This window comes from Falco peregrinus, chromosome 6, assembly GCF_023634155.1.
Source record: "Falco peregrinus isolate bFalPer1 chromosome 6, bFalPer1.pri, whole genome shotgun sequence".
Classification (NCBI taxonomy): domain Eukaryota; kingdom Metazoa; phylum Chordata; class Aves; order Falconiformes; family Falconidae; genus Falco; species Falco peregrinus.
In genome coordinates this window covers 52,529,943-52,544,535 of record NC_073726.1, presented here as the reverse complement: position 1 = coordinate 52,544,535, position 14,593 = coordinate 52,529,943, and the positions used below count along the sequence as shown (strand labels likewise).

General features: G+C 37.9%; 1 protein-coding gene across 1 annotated transcript in view; it reads left to right on the top strand.

Annotated features, from left to right (window-relative positions):
* Positions 1-14,593, top strand: part of LRRIQ1 (leucine rich repeats and IQ motif containing 1) — a 113,662-nt gene that overhangs the window by 3,936 nt on the left and 95,133 nt on the right. The window contains exons 5-9 of the mRNA XM_027794236.2: positions 619-848; positions 2,785-2,859; positions 3,030-4,235; positions 5,163-5,315; positions 9,221-9,371. Of these exons, the coding sequence (XP_027650037.2) occupies positions 619-848; positions 2,785-2,859; positions 3,030-4,235; positions 5,163-5,315; positions 9,221-9,371 (1,815 nt within the window). The remainder of the gene's footprint in view (positions 1-618; positions 849-2,784; positions 2,860-3,029; positions 4,236-5,162; positions 5,316-9,220; positions 9,372-14,593) is intronic.

Below are 14,593 nucleotides of genomic sequence, written 5' to 3'. Positions count from 1 at the left end.
TAACATTCTTTGTAAAGAATGACACAGCACAGTATGCAATAGATTTTTTTATTTCATGAGCTGGACATGAGCAAATACCTGTGCTTTTATCTCATTTCAGGATCACAAAAGTATCCTAGTCTTTAATGTTTTGATAGAAATTTGTTTCAAAAAATACTACCCAAAAATTATTTAAATAATTATGAATACAAATGGAAGCCAGATTAGAGATACTAAGTAGGCTGTGCTGTGGCCACAACTTGTTTTATTTTTTTATAGCCACACTGGCTGAGAGCATTTCACTTCACTGTACCCTTTACATGTTTTGAGGTAGAGTGCAACCGTTATAAAACCCCTGCTGATAGCTACAGATGACATTAATCCTGAAGCCAAAGTGTAATCCTGAAATATACATTGATAGAATAAGTACGATTGTAGCAGAGTCAGTAAGTGTGCATCATGATAATAAGACTTCTTTGATAGAAAAGACTCATGTTGTAGTTTTGATTTCCTTGGGGATATATATACCTGGCTGTATCAGCACAGAATCCTTTTCTTGTCATTAAGACTGTTTAATGTCCCCCAATATTTACTAGGAAGTTAAATAAAAGGTTTGCTTGGTTGATTACAAATTCATAGCTGATGCTGAAATGAGCATAAGCCTTACTCACTGTGAAGCAGAAGAAAGGTGTGGACAGGTGTTTGAGTACTGGGTGAAAAGACAAAAGGAGCTGGAAGATGAGAAGAGGAAAAAGTGGAAAGCTGAGGGGGAAGCACATGAAAAACGGAATGAAGAGGAACACACAAGAAGGGTGCTGCATCTGGAGGAATTTGAGGCTGAAAGAATAAAGTTAGAGCTTCTTCATAAGGTAATTAATGATACTGAAGCCAACCTGTTCCCATCTAGACTATGTGAATTCAACATATAATGTGAAAAAGAGAGTACTATCCCAAACTGTATAACTGTCCTAAACTCTGTCTACTTGTGATACCAAAGCGAGATGTAAGATTTATATATATAATCCATTGGGGTTTATGTGTTTACTGCTTTGTTCAGCAGTGAATGAATTTGCTATGCTAGATGTTAAATTATTCTTTAGGCTTTACCCTTACTCAGTTTTTATATTGTGACACCAGCCAAAGTACTGGAAATTAGAGTTGTGCTAAATTATTTGCAAATGAAAAATAGTCACTGTGCCTTAATAGAAAATACTTCATTACTTTGGACCTCCCAACCCAATTTCATATTTGGATGAAAAATCGTAGGTGAGGTAATCTGAACCAAAATTACTAATTTCAGAAATGCTGGTGCTGTACCTCATCTAGGTAAAAGTTACAATATGCCCTTTTCTTGTCTGTATCTGGGAAATTGAGTCAGACTTCATCTACGGAGTTCTGCCACAACAGAACATGTCTCCATATGTTGACCGGTCACATTCTCAGAGTATTTAGTTGTGTTTTGCTGTAGTGCATGATGCATACTGAGGGATAAAATTTGATAGCTCTCCACAAGAGCATAAGAACATGAAGAAATGTAACCCTCAGACATTATACATGTGGGGCCACAATATTTTATTATTTAGCCTAAATATTTGTATTTTGAGAGATGCATTAACACTGCGTTTTCAGTTAACTAATTTGTAGCTTTCTGAAAGAAGTGGGCAATTTGGTCCCAGCAAGGTAATTCAGGTCACCAAAATTAAGGAAGAGCTCAGTAAGTGAAAAGACCTTTGATGTCTGAAGGCCAGCTCAGTGTCTGATATAGCTCCATTTTCAATAGGCCACAAAATTAATAAGGCTTCCTCTGTTCTTTGATGTCACAAACCATTTTTGGATGTAGAATGGCTTTCTTTCTCCAGACAAGTTAGGGCACATCCCTATTTAGACACTTTGATAGTACTGTCACTAGTGCACTCTTTTTGGAGGTGAGAGAAGTGACTAACTTCCTCCATTACAGAATTATCTAGAAGTCTAGTCTCCTGTTGTCTGAACGGCATGCTTCTGAATATGCATGAAAAGCAGTGCTTAGGCACCTGGGAGACTTCATGCTCCAGGTTGGAAATGGTAGTTTATTTGTACTTGTTCCTTCATGTCCTGCTGTGTATTTGATTTGGCTGGTACTGATTTATCTTGGCTCCACCAAGAACTATGTGATTCTGGATCAGCCTCTGGTTTTTAGGTGCTTACTGTTTGCTAATTTTCAGTCAGATGTAATTCCAAATCATTTGGAGATTTTTTTCTGATCGAGAATATGTTGGGAAAGGAGGGACATGCTATTTATTTGCAAGTAGCGAGAAAATAGACTTGAACTTTCATTTTCTGTTTAGAAACAATTTCAGTGAAAAAAAATTCTTTAGCTTTACTGGACAAAATTCCTGTTTGAAAGATTTTAAGATTACCAGCATCATACCAGTCTAATTAAAGGGAGACTGCTACTTTCAGAGTGTTTGTTTCCATAATGTTTCTGTTATCTACCTGTACTTTGAATGGTTGTTTCATAAAAGTAGGTTTCATCTTCAATAGCAGCATGGAATTTGGAGAGGAAGATGGCAGTTGTTTGGGTCAATACCAATACACTGAGTCTCTGAAGGTATGCATCTTTCAGAACATGACCCAATCTGCATTACTGATGCAAGTTTCTAGTTGTTTATTTTGATACTCACACAGCTGAATTTCTCATTTTAATTCAGGCATTCACAAAAGTAGACTGTTAGAAAGTCAAAAAGATGGGGGAGATTGGAAAGAGGGTGTTTTGTGATGTTCCAGGTTTCATACAATATTCATTTAAGTTAATTTGTTGCGCAGAAACACCAAACTGCAGTAGAAGATGAGTTACAGAAAGAAAAGAAAGCTTGGAGAGACAAAATGATGCAACATGAGGTCTACAATAAGCTTTTGTCAAAGAACTGGGAGGTTACTATCATATATTTGGGAATAAATGTTATTCTGGAACAGTTAATACCCCAGATTCTGTTTATTAATGATAAATATGTACCAACACCTGTCCTATTTTAAGTGTGTTTGAAGTATATCCTAATTGTTTGGCCTAGGAATGGATCACGAAGCTACAGCTGCAAATGGAAGAGGAGAAAAAGGCCTTGGAAAAGCAGAAAGCAAAAGAAAGACAACACCTGGCAGAACAACAGAACAGAGCAGCTGTGAAAATCCAAGCTAGATTTAGATCATTTTTAGTCCATAAAAAATATGCTCCCATCTTAAAAGAATGGAAAGATGAAGTAAAAAAGAAGCAGAAGATACTAAAAGAAATAGAGATAGACATGAAAGAAAAAGAGGAAAAAATGAAGATGCAAATGGAAGAAAATAGGCAAAAAATAGAGGGGGAAAAAAGACAAGAAGTACCTGAAAGAGAGGAATATTTGGCATGGGTGAGGAGGTGTGAGGAATATGAGAAAAAGAAAGAAAGCCTGAGACTTGAAAGAGAAAACAAGCTGCAAATAAGAGAAGAACACAGAAAACTAGGAGAAAAAAGAGCAAAAGCTGTCATGAGTGACAGTGAAGAAAACAAAGAAAGCATAAAAAATGATAAGCAGACAGAAAATATGGAAATAATAAGAGAACAGAAGAAGGAACTAAATAAACAAGCAGAAGAACAAAAAGAAGACCAGGCTGAAATGATGGATGAAGCAAATAATTGGATGATTCCAGCAGAAAGAAATTTGACACCAACACCAAATATGCTAGGTTCAGAGAAGAGGGAATACTCTTCTCACGTAAATAATGAGAACATGTACCTGAATTCAATACTACATGTAGAAGAAAATTACTCACAAACTAGAGTTCTTAATAAAGCTTCGGATATTCATACTTCCAAGGATGAATCTGTTAATTTTGGAGCTAATGACATGATAGAAAATAAGACAAACAATATACACAGCAGTCCACCAAATGTCAAGCCAGATGCTAGTACTAGAGAAGTCAAAGATCAGTTTTCTCAGTCTGACACAATGAAGAAAACTATGTTTCTAATGGGAGATGCTAATGAGGAAGTCAGAGAGACCTGGAACAGAATTCAAGATGTAGCTGAGTGTTCCAGCAGACTAATTCTTCCTGATGATATCGAAAAAAAGAGAATAAACTGGATGAACACATGTAAATCTTGGTCTAAAGTATATGAAGAAAACCAAAGAAAGCAAGCAACTATAAAAAAAAAAACAAGGAAAAGTTCATTTAGCAAGATGCCTTCACTAAGTACAGAAAAGATAATTCATAGTGGCCCCTGGAGTACTCTGCAGCAGGTAACTATATAGAAGATTTAGAATGAAATGATAAGCCATGCTATTTATTTTTTTTCCTTGTATATCAGCAGAATGCTGTTTTGAAAGAGCAGGTTACAGATCTCAGTGAGAGTGAGAGTTCCTCTGCACAAGTGCAAAATAAGAGCAATGAGAATCACTTTGCAACTCCTATGAGCACTGTAGAGCACTGTGGTATTAGTCTTCAGATGATTGATAGTATATTAAGCCTATAAAAGGCAGGAGCTCCTAGCTCCTGTTTTCTGCTAAATTAACATGGTTTTGCCTTTGTATGAGGGTCTGCATTTCAGCTCCTGCTCATCTAGCCCCTTCAGAGTTTTGAGAATACTAGTCTCTTCCAGAAGCAAGTCATTGCCGATCAGCTTACAAATGGTGTTTTTCCATAAAGAACATCTCTTGGTTCCCAGCACTTACTTTTCCTATCACTTAGTAACTTACCACTGTATGTTTGCTCTGTGCTCCTGTCTTGGTATCCACTCTTTGATGACATACTAGCCTACACAAACTTAATCTGAACTACTTTTGTCTGTTCTTGCACAGTCACTTATTATTTATGTTAGTATGATGGGAAACAGTTCACACTATTAATTGTTTTGCTCAGTGTTAATCTTCCATCCATTCAAAGCAATGTCATTACCAAAGTATAAGTTGTGTTTATTTTAAGGTGGATGTTGAAATCAAACAGATTGTTTTCATAATAACTTCTCCCATTTAACACATCAAACCCAACGTTGCCATCCTTTTCTATATGAAAGTATTAACATTAGTTACTTGCATTTTCTAAAGTGTTAGTAGAATGCAGTTTTGGTCTCTTTTTTTAAAAAAAAAGAAACTAACCATAATGTGACATTATATAATGAATTTTCAATATACAAATAATTAATTTTGTTTATCAATAAATGCATGTAGGTCACAACACTTACACTTGAAGATTTGCCAGCTTGCAGCCTCTCCATGTTATCCAAGTGTTCAAATCTTCAAGTTTTGACCCTGAGGCGCTGTGGACTAGTTGCACTGGAAGGACTAAGTAACTGCAAAGACCTAAAGTATATCAACATGGAGGTACCAAGTGTGTTTGATTCTTTATTGCAACCCAGGAGGACTACCTGTTTTGCTGCTTATTTGGCTGTGCAGTTGCATCTAACTGAATATGTAACTTGTAGTGCCTTAAGACTACAGGAATATCCCCAAAGTTATACCAGCAGATTTGCATTGCAGATAATAATGTGCATTGTACTAAAGCAACATCCTGCAAATGAATCAAGATATACTAAGAAAAGTGCATGATAGTATCAGTCTAGGATTAGCATTAGGTATGGCACAGTGATAGATCTTTATTACTTCATTCCCTCTGACTCATAAGTAGGCAGATGTGGTTACCATAGCAGATGCTCATCTTAAGCAGGCGGAGGCAGAACGAAGAGTCCTTTGCAATACACACCTTGAATATTAAAATACTCGCATATATGCTCAAGGAACAGTATATTGAGTTACACTAGAGACATAATGTCCAGATACTTGCTACTGCACAGTGTCTTACATGGCCTTATAAATTTAATGACTAAAGAGAACATTTTGCTCTGTGATGCATCCTAATTCCAGAACTTGACGATTTACATGAAGCAACTCTATTCACATTTTTTTATTTCATGTGCTTTAATAACACCAATTCACAAGAAAGTTAATATGCCTGGGACATAGAGAAGGCTGAGGTACTCAGTGACTTTTTTGTCAGAGTCTTTGCTGGCACATGCTCCAGCCACACTGCCCCAATCACAGAAAGTAAAGGCAGGGACTGGGAGAATGAAAAACTGCCCACTGTAGCAGAAGATCAGGTTCTAAAGAACCTGAAGGCATGCAAGTCCATGCAACCTGACCACATGCATCCATGGGTCCTGAGGGAACTGGCAGATGACATCTCTAAGCTACTATCCGTCATATTTGAGAAGTTGTGGCAGTCCGGTGAAGTTCCCACTGACTGGAAAAAGGGAAACATAAACCTCATTTTTAAAAAAGGAAGATAGGAAGACCCAGGGAGCTAAGGGCCAGTCAGTCTCACCTCTGTGCCAAGCAAGATCATGGAACAGATACTCCTGGAAACTATGCTACGACACATGGAAAATAAGGAGGTGACTGGTGACAGCCAACATGGCTTCACTAAGGGAAGATCATGCTTAGCAAATTTGGTGGTCTTCTATGATGGCATTACAGTGTTGGTGGACGAGGGAAGAGCAGCTGATGTCATTTACGTGGACTGGTGCAAAGCATTTGACACTCTCCTGCATGACATCCTTGTCTCTAAACTGGAAAGACATGGATTTGATGGATGGACCACTCAGTGGATAAGGAATTGGCTGGATGGTTGCACTCAAGGAGTTGTGGTAAATGGCTTGGTGTCCAAGTGGAGACCAGTGACAAGTGATGTTCCTTGGGGTCAGTACTGGGACCAGCACTGTTTAAGATCTTTCTCAGTGACATGGACAGTGGGATTAAGTGCGCTGTCAGCAAGTTTGTCAATTATACCAATCTGTGTGGTGTGGTCAACATGCTGGAGGGAAGGGATGCCACCCAGAGAAAGCTTGACAGGCTTGAGAGCTGGACCTGGGTGAACCTCATGAAGTTCAGCAAGGCCAAGTGCATGGTCCTGCACATGGGTTGAAGCAATCCCAAGCACAAATACAGGCTGAGCAGAGAATGGATTGAGAGCAGCCCTGAGGAGAAGGACATGGGGGAGTTCGTTGCTGAGCTCAACATGACCTAGCAGTATATGCCTGCAGCTCAGAAAGCCTACTGAATCCTGGGCTGTATCAAAAGAAGCATAATCCCTCTACTCAGCTCTCATGAGACACCACCTGGAGTACTGTGTTCTGCTCTGGGGCCCCCAAAATAAGCAGGACATGGACCTGTTGGAGTGAGTCCAGAAGAGGGCCACGAAGATGATCAGAGGGCTGGAGCATCTCTCCTGTGAAGACAAGCTGAGAGTTGTAGTTGTTCAGCCTGGAGAAGAGAAGGCTCCAAGGAGGCCTTATAGCAGCCTTTCAGTACCTAAAGGGGGTCTACAAGCAAGCTGGAGAGGCACTTTTTGCAAGGGCATGTAGTGATAGGACAAGGGGTCATGGCTTTAAACTGAAAGAGGGAAGATTTAGACTGGATGTTGGGAAGAAATTCTTTACTGTGAGGGTGGTGAGGCACTGGCACAGGTTGCCCAGAGAAGCTGTGGATGCCCCATCTCTGGCAGTGTTCAAGGCCAGGTTGGATGGGGCTTTGAGCAACCTGGTCTAGTGGAAGGTGTCCCTGCCCATGGCAGAGGGGTTGTAACTAGATCATCTTTAAGGTCCCTTCCAACCCAAACTGTTGGAAGTTTTTTCTATGGCTGTTATTTGTAGAAATCTTGAATGTTTCTACATGCTCAGTAACTGGTGTTCTTTCCAAAGTATGGGGCTTTTATTCATTTGGGTTTTTTGTTTAATTAAATTAGAAGAGAGCTGATAATAATTACAATTAAAGGAATGTTGTCTGTGCAGTAACTAGAGTATTGCAATAGGACAGGTTGAAATACCTGTGTCATTTTCTCAGTTTTCTTATCTATCCAGAACGTAATTTCTGGGATTCAATAATTTTGGGTACCTCAAATTACAAGAGCAAAGTATTAGTATGAGAGTGTAAGCTGCCAGTCCTACTAAGATTGTTATGTGATATTTATTTTTTTTAGATCAGATATTGTCTCTTGCATAACAGTTTTGGTTGTGTGGTTTGTTTTGTTAGTTGTTTTGAGGTTTTGGGTTGTTTTTTTTTTAATTTTAAAATGGTATGCTTTAAACCATATACAGGATTGCCTCACTGGGATACACCAGGATAATTTAGTCAGGGAGAAGACCCTGAGAAATACTTTTAAGTATGCTTGATTAATACTTTAATAATTATATAAAGTATTATTATTAATAATATATACTTTTGCTGTGCCAGCTGATGTGGCAGCTGTCTTCCATTAATGAAGAAACAGCCTCTTTTGTGATATTTGAAACAGTCCAAGATTGTTCCATGGTTATTTCTCACATAGCTAAAGCAGCTGCCTCTGCTTCCCTTGGACATTCATTCCTACTTGATATTGCCTCTCCTTTCAATTGATAGAAAACCTAACATCTGAGCCATATCAGTTCTCTGCTTTAACTTACTGGGACAACTGAAGGGGCTGTCCAAGGGCAGGAATCAGTGTTATGGCTTCCAAAGGAAAACCTGTACACATGTCTGCCTGCAGCTCTAGCTAGCACCTAAATCTAGTTGGCATGTTAATTCTGGAATAGGAATTAGACTCTTTGGCTTAATCAGTTTGTCACAAAGGCAGGGAATTTTAAGTTTTGTGTGTTTGAGCATCTGCAGGTGAAAAACAGAAGAAAATAGCAAGGGCAGCAAATAGTGAAATAAAAATCTGAGGAAGCATTATTAAATGACCTGGGGAAAGGGATGTTAAGAGAGCAAGATCTCTTGGGGGAAGAACGTTAACAGCAGTGTCAGTGTTTGTGACCAAAATACCTTTAAAAGCAGGTTTTCGCTGTTAGTAAATAGGATTCCAGCAAAGTCATAACTGTTTTCATGCATGTCTAGTAAATATGATGGTTTCTGTGCCATTTTTAGTTCAGTCTCCCAGGGTTTGGGAAGCTGGGACAGTGTATGGAAAAGACCACTCTGTGCTTAACTTCTCCTTACACTTTTTAACTTCTAGGCTTTTTCAGAGCCAGAATAAAGTTTGAGATACATTTTTATTCTATCCCAGCAGGACACAAAAGGCAGTTTCTATGACTCATTTATCAATTTATTTTCCTAATGGAAAAAATAGAGATGCCCTTGCTCCTAGCTAGAAGTTTAGGATAAAAGTAAGCAATGATTACAATCTACCATATTTTTGCACTTAATTCTGCTATTTCACTTAAGATGTTATTTAATAGTCTCATTTTCCTTTATTGCAGGAAAACAACATTCGGATGATCAGCTGTGAAAATCTAGAAAATCTCTGTATTCTGATTCTGAATAAGAACCATCTTTCATCAGTTTGTGGCTTAGATGGCTGCATAAGTCTCCAAAATCTTGAACTTTCCTACAATAAAATCACCCGAATTGGTAAGAAAATTAATGTAAAATTATTCCAGTTTGTATAACAATATTTGTGCTGTTTATATTCAAAATTCTATTTCCCTTGGTTTCAGGGCCAGCCAACTGCTAAGCCCAAGGAGAATGAGGAAACAGACTTAGAACAGACTTGCATTTTAAAGCATACTCAACTTCACATTTATTTGCAGCATGGTTTAGCTATTGCCGTGTATTCCATCTACCAGGTCATGTAACTGTTCTCAGGCAAAGAGAACTAAAAATCTTTCTAGAAGGACCCCTAGTATTACCTGCACTAACTCGGGATATGTGAGTAGCCTGAGTTCAGTTTAACTACAGAAACAATTAATATAAAGCTTAGCCTTGAAACTGCAGAGAATTCCGGTGTGTTCCTAACACAGTAAGTAATTATATAGAAATCATATTATTTGTCTGACTCTGTGTATCATGCTAAGGCTGGACCATGGCCTCTCTTTCTACTAAAATGCTGCCCTTTCAGGCTCCAAACTGTTATTCTATAGTTTCCTTCCACTCTGGCTCTTCCTTGCTGCTCATTGCACCAAAGCTGGAAAAAAAAAAAAAGAGTCTAAGGTAAAATCATTTAGGCACAGCAGGTGTGGTAACCCCTATTATATTTACAAAGGCAGTTTTTTATATTTGTTTGTCCAACAACTGGCAGGCAATAGGTGTACCTTTAGCAAGCAGTCAACCTGTTAGAATTTACATGCACCCAGACCACTCAACAGCTGCATCAATACATGAAATCTTTCTGCTAGGAGACAGATGCTTTCTGTTGTCCAGCCAGGATTTTTTCATGCAGTGAACAAGTGTTTGCCACTTTATTTGTGCTGCTGCTTGGATTATAAACTGCCTAAGGTATAGATACTGTGTGTCAGCTTTTGGCAAGCCAAAAATACTGCATTGTGTGCCTTGTGTTATGTAGACATGGTATAGATGCAAGCAGGATCCAGAGCCTTTTCTACTGACAAAAGGTTAGAGAAATGTAGTGCAGTGAAAATAACGAAGAGCTTTGCTGCATGTAAGTGGAGAAGCCAGTTTTTTGTTTTTAGAATGATGTATGTCTGGAGGACCATGTTAGTAGTCCTCCAAAAGCAACATTAACAGTTGGGAAAAGGTAGTAGTAAATTGCCAAATCTTTACTTGAAAAGGAGCTCACAAGGCTTGAAAGTCACAAATTTCCTTCAGGAAGGCAACACATCAGATAGAATGGAACTAGATTTAACAGCCTCCCTGTATTCTAGGGACCTGGGTTTTGGTGCATGACATGCTGTGAAATTTGTAAAGGCCACCAGAATACAGATGACTATATAACATCAGTATTATAGTCTTAACAGAGATAAATCTTCAAAGATTTGTCTACTGAAATAAAATCTTATGGCCTAGGAAAAAAATTGCATATGATGAACTAATTAATTTTGTATAAATTGAAACACAGAATCTGAAAAAGGGATTTTCTAGTTGTACTCTTAGTTGTGCTAAATCTAAAGATGTTACTTGGAAAGAGTGCAGAGCTGGGAATGGAAAGGAGATAAGAAGATTTCAATTTTGATTTTGAGAAACATAACCCAGCAACATGCATTTGCAGCCCAGAAAGCCAACCAAATCATGGGCTGCATCAAAAGATGTGTGGCCCGCAGGTCAAAGGAGATGATTCTCCCCCTCCATTCCATTCTTGTGAGATCCAACCCAGAGTACTTTGTTCAGATCTGATGCCCCCAACACAAGAAGGACATGGACCTGTTGGAGCGAATCCAGAGGAGGGCTGTGAAGATGATCAGAGGGCTGGAGCCCCTCTCCTATGAAGACAAGCTGAGAAAGTTGGGGTTGTTCAGCTTGGAGAAGGGAAGGCTCCAAGGAGGCCTTATAGCAGCCTTTCAGTACCTAAAGGGGGTCTACAAGCAAGCTGGAGAGGCACTTTTTGCAAGGGCATGTAGTGATAGGACAAGGGGTCATGGCTTTAAACTGAAAGAGGGAAGATTTAGACTGGATGTTGGGAAGAAATTCTTTACTGTGAGGGTGGTGAGGCACTGGCACAGGTTGCCCAGAGAAGCTGTGGATGCCCCATCTCTGGCAGTGTTCAAGGCCAGGCTGGAAGGGGCTTTGAGCAACCTGGTCTAGTGGAAGGTGTCCCTGCCCACGGTAGGGGGGTTGTAACTAGATCATCTTTAAGGTCCTTTCCAACCCAAACCATTCTATGATGCTATGGTTTATTTGTCTTAATTTAAACATTTGAAGTTCTTTAAAGTTGTGGATATACATTCTTTTCCTGCTGGACAGCAGGAAAATAATGATAATGTAGAACAATTATTAAGATGGTAGATGAAACATTCACATAAAAAATTTATACAAAGTTTTGCACTATTAAAAAAAAAAACACTGAAACAGTATGAACATGGATAATATAATTCCGTGATAAATAACAAGGCACAGCAAACAGGAAATGTGAAAGCTTAAAAAAAGATAATCTGTAGATTTAGAGGGTTTAATAGTGATATTTTTAATATTTTTTGCTAATATGTGCAAATTTGGAATGTTAGTACTTGTGAACAGAGTTTATAATACCTGAGAATAAAGGTACTGGAATATCCATGTTTACTGTAAAAGCATATCACTACCCTAATGAGAAACAATTAAATCAACTGGTTAAGCTTCATCTGTATCCTTGTGGCAAATAATGCTGGGTAAGATTCTTATTCAGATTTATCTCATTTGATAAGTGTCCACAACATGACTGTAAGAATGATGCAGTATTAGTCGGTGGCATTTAGGAATGTGGCATCTGTGTGGAATGTACTATCTTTGCACAGGCCAAGTTGAGTAAAATCATCTTGTATTTTCTGTTTTTTGCAGTGTGCTGCCATATTTACTGAATCTTTAATGAATTTAAGTCGGTAAATGTTCACAAAAATCAGCTTGGAATCTGTCTTTCTGCTCTCCAGAATTGCTTTGAGGGTCTCTGGTTAAAACAGGTGTATAATACAGGATTTATTTCATATAAAAACATATTGTTTATAAGTAGTCACATAGAATGCACAAAAATGGATTTATGGGGTTTAAGAAGTTAATGTATCCCTCCATCTGTATATCCTGCAGGATGTCCCTCAGCAGTTTTGGAAGCTGCAGTACTGTGAAATATTCTCCATTCATTCAGCTTTAATAAAGCTTTTCCTAAATATTTTTTTTCCTAAGAAGTAAGGCTTATTTATGATTGTAATACTCCTGTTTTAATAACTTATTGTAGGAAACTTGAAGCATACTATGATTTATTTTTTCTTTTTCCTCCTCTCACTGAAATATAGCATCAGTAGGAAAAAAATCAGTGTTGCCAGAAAAGCCTTAAAAATAACAATAAAATTATGAGAACTATGTCTCAGTTATGCCTTTCCAGTTAAGAACTGATCAAAAATCAAGTAATTGTGTCAGCAAACACTGAAGTTCAGTGCATATGTTTGTATTTTGAAGATGAATGCTTTACTTAACAATTTTCTTACACAATTTTGACATGAGTCATAGAATATGCTTTTTTGTAGGATGTCTATATTGCCAGAGTGTGTTGGCTAAAATCCTGGCAGTGCTAAGAATAGCAGTGCATAACTGTAGATAGTCATAAATGCTTCTTTGGACCTACTTTTTTTGAGAAAGCACATAGAGGGGGGTTTTTTAATCAGACATCTTTCAGTTTGGGGCTTTTTTTAGTGGTTTTTCATCTTCATGTTCACTGTCAGCTTTCACTCTTCTCTTGTCATTCATCTTTGTCCCACATAGAAGTTATTTCAGAACTTTATTGATAGCTAAGATAAAGTCCTTAGCTAACAGACTCCAGCTGCGCTTTGCAAATTGCTAAGAGCTACTTATATAAAGGTTCTCCACAAATCTTGCTGAAACCATATGTTTTTCAGCAGAATGTATTTGTCCATATACTGCTATAGCTGTTGTTAGTTCCATCATATGTAAAACAGACAATATCTTCTGGAAATGTGCAGAAGACTTTAATGCTTATTTTTAATTTTGCCTGTGTGCAGAAGAAACATTAAAATGCCATCTGTTTGTATTACATTATTCTCTCTTGTGTATACTTCTGTTGGACTGCATTTGATGGTTCCAGAATAGATTGTGATCCCAATGTATATGGCCTTGGCATGTCTGTTCCAAATGACATCCAGTCTAATTATAAACAAGATAGATGAGGAGAAGGAGATGTAGAAAAGGTGCTTTGTGCAGCATGCAGAATAGGAGATTTCCAGATCCTGTATAAACTCCATGCCTTTTCTTACTGTGTGTGCAGTCTCTCCTCTTTGTTCTACTCCAGACTAATTCAGAGCTTTTAAAGTTTCCAGTACTGGTATGCTGATAAATTAAAAGTGGAGATTTAAGGACTGCTCTTGTGAAAAGTCTTGGGAGCTGTGAATGCTGCCTGTAAACGATATTCTTTTGAGACCACTAGATGGTGCTGGTTCCTTTTTTGTTTTTATCCCAACATAAAAGAATGCCGATGAGGCTCTTGCAGTCAGAATAGTATGTCATGGGCATGTTTGAAATTCTTTCAGAATAATTAAAGGTTTGATATTTATTTCCTAAAGTAGGGGGTTTTGAAGTTACAGCGTGGCATATTTTTTTTTAGATTTAGGATGCTGTCTCTTTAATATCAGGCAACTGTTATTTCCACTAGGGGAGTTCCATTTTTAAATTACTGTGATTTGAAGGCCTATATTTGATTGGTTTTTTTTAAAATGTATTGCTAGTTTTGGCATTTATTTTTTTTATTTCTTCTCCTTACAGATAATTTTCTTTTTTAATTCTTCTGTATTCTCAATAACGTATGGTACCAGCTGGTCTCTGGTCTCATAAACCAATTTATTCACAGAGGACAATCACAAAGACATTCAGTTCTGTAAAGCTTTCTCAGCTTCATTTGGGAACTTGGGAAGTCTTGGGTGAGAGAAAGATGAGACCAAGTATGACCTCAAACAATCCTGTGAAGAATACATGAAAGACAAGTAAATTCAGAAACTCCTTATTTTAGATATGTTTTGTAAAGGGTGTCCCTTCACAGGCATTTTACTACAGAGATACAGAAAAACTGCTTGGACCTGTAGCAAGTCAGATGCATCAGTGCCATTGCAGAACATCTAGCATGTGTAAGACCATGGAAAGACAGTGTGATTTTTGCCATTGTAAGAGGATGATTTGGGAAAAGTTCTGTGAAAGAAACA